At 37.7% G+C, this 1,503-nt stretch overlaps 1 protein-coding gene across 1 annotated transcript in view; it reads left to right on the top strand.

Annotated features, from left to right (window-relative positions):
* The first annotated feature begins 207 nt into the window (after nucleotides 1-207).
* The window catches only part of LOC137999544 (V-type proton ATPase subunit S1-like), a 21,382-nt gene continuing 20,086 nt past the window's right edge, over nucleotides 208-1,503 (top strand). The window contains exon 1 of the mRNA XM_068845342.1: nucleotides 208-335. Within this exon, the coding sequence (XP_068701443.1) occupies nucleotides 232-335 (104 nt within the window). The 5' untranslated portion in view covers nucleotides 208-231. The remainder of the gene's footprint in view (nucleotides 336-1,503) is intronic.

The following is a 1,503-nucleotide window of genomic DNA, read 5'->3' as shown; positions in this document are numbered from 1 at the left end:
GGCACCAAGCGTTTCGTCCCGGTTTCATGTAAGCGGCTGCAAAAATTTCATACCGGTGCAACTTCATACCGGTCTGAGTTTGTCCCGGTCTCGTGCAAATACCTCTCTTTTCTATGCATGAGGAATTTCTTCATCGCTTCCAGTAACCACAAGTGACAGTTGTAGGGCCTGGGTGACCTGTGGTTTACCAATTACATCACGCTATCACGTGCCTGTGCGGAGCTTTACAAGATGGCGGCGTTGTCCTCCTACTTGAAGCTGTGTACTTTCATTTTATTACACTCTTTTGCGGAATCTGCTTTTCAGGTTCCCGTGTTTATGTGGTCCAAGGATAGGTGAGTTTATAAGGTCATATTTTAGTAATAAAATTGCAATGCTTCATGGAACCTGTTCGGTGAATTCCTTGTGAACTTTGAAGACATGACATTGTTTTAAGACTTAATTTGGGTTGGACCAAGTGATTTTCAATCCCTTTTAAGCTCTGTTTTTTCTTAAATCAAGAGTCTTCATGCGAAATGTTTCGATTTGACTTGAGAAAAAAGAAGGCAATTTTATGTAATATTTATGTCGAAATATCAAATGCGTTTTAATTTGATTCAGCTTATTAAATTTCTGTGCCTACTTGCACAAAGATATCCATTTGTTAATCAAGTTTTCTTTCAAAACACCCCTCAAAAACTGAATAATAAAGATCATTACTATTCCTTTTCTCGCACAACGCACATTTTGCAGTAATTAACATTGAGATTAAATACAAGGCCATATTTAGCCAAATAGTTGGGGGTGACAATGACTAAGCTAAGAACAGCTGAAGGCAACGAAGAAGGTATGCATTTATTTGGGTTTTTGGTAGACAGGTGGCTTGCCTATGGTATCAGAGAATGAGTTGGGTGTGTATGTTGCCAAGACCAGTTCATGCTCTTGAGTGCATCATGGGTAATCAGGGCAACGTGGCGTGAAATTCAAAGGTTTGTATGGAAACTCAAAGCAAAATAAACTGTACATGACTCTTCTTTTTAGACTTTCGCCTTCATAAACCAAGCAAATAAGTCCAAGTTCACAACTGAGATGAACTGAACTTGGTATCTATTCTTTGTAATTCCTAAATATTGCTTTTTTATCCCCATACATTCTCTATAATTTCGTGCCTTTGGAATTACAGGAAATGTATGGCAGAAACTTTGTTTAATAAAATAGTTTATACATGTACAATAGCCATTCTCTCCAACTTTATTGTGCGGTACCTTTGAGCGCATATCTTCTGTTTTGGAAAATTAAAAAAACCCAAAATTGTGTATCATGAGTACTTTTGGTCATTTTTAACTTTCATGCAAACCTTTGAATTTCTCTCTATCTTGCCTTGATTATCCATGATGCACTCAAGAGTGTGAACTCGTCTATCATGAGCAACCTTGTCGCTAAAAACAGAACTTTTTATTTGACTGAAATCAGGTAAATGTACTGTCTCATCCACTTGTCTAATCAAGGGAGAGTTGATAGCGC

The sequence above is a fragment of the Montipora foliosa genome, chromosome 4, assembly GCF_036669935.1.
Source record: "Montipora foliosa isolate CH-2021 chromosome 4, ASM3666993v2, whole genome shotgun sequence".
Taxonomy (NCBI): domain Eukaryota; kingdom Metazoa; phylum Cnidaria; class Anthozoa; order Scleractinia; family Acroporidae; genus Montipora; species Montipora foliosa.
The sequence above is the reverse complement of the archived record's forward strand: the minus strand, read 5'-3'. Positions and strand labels throughout refer to the sequence as shown.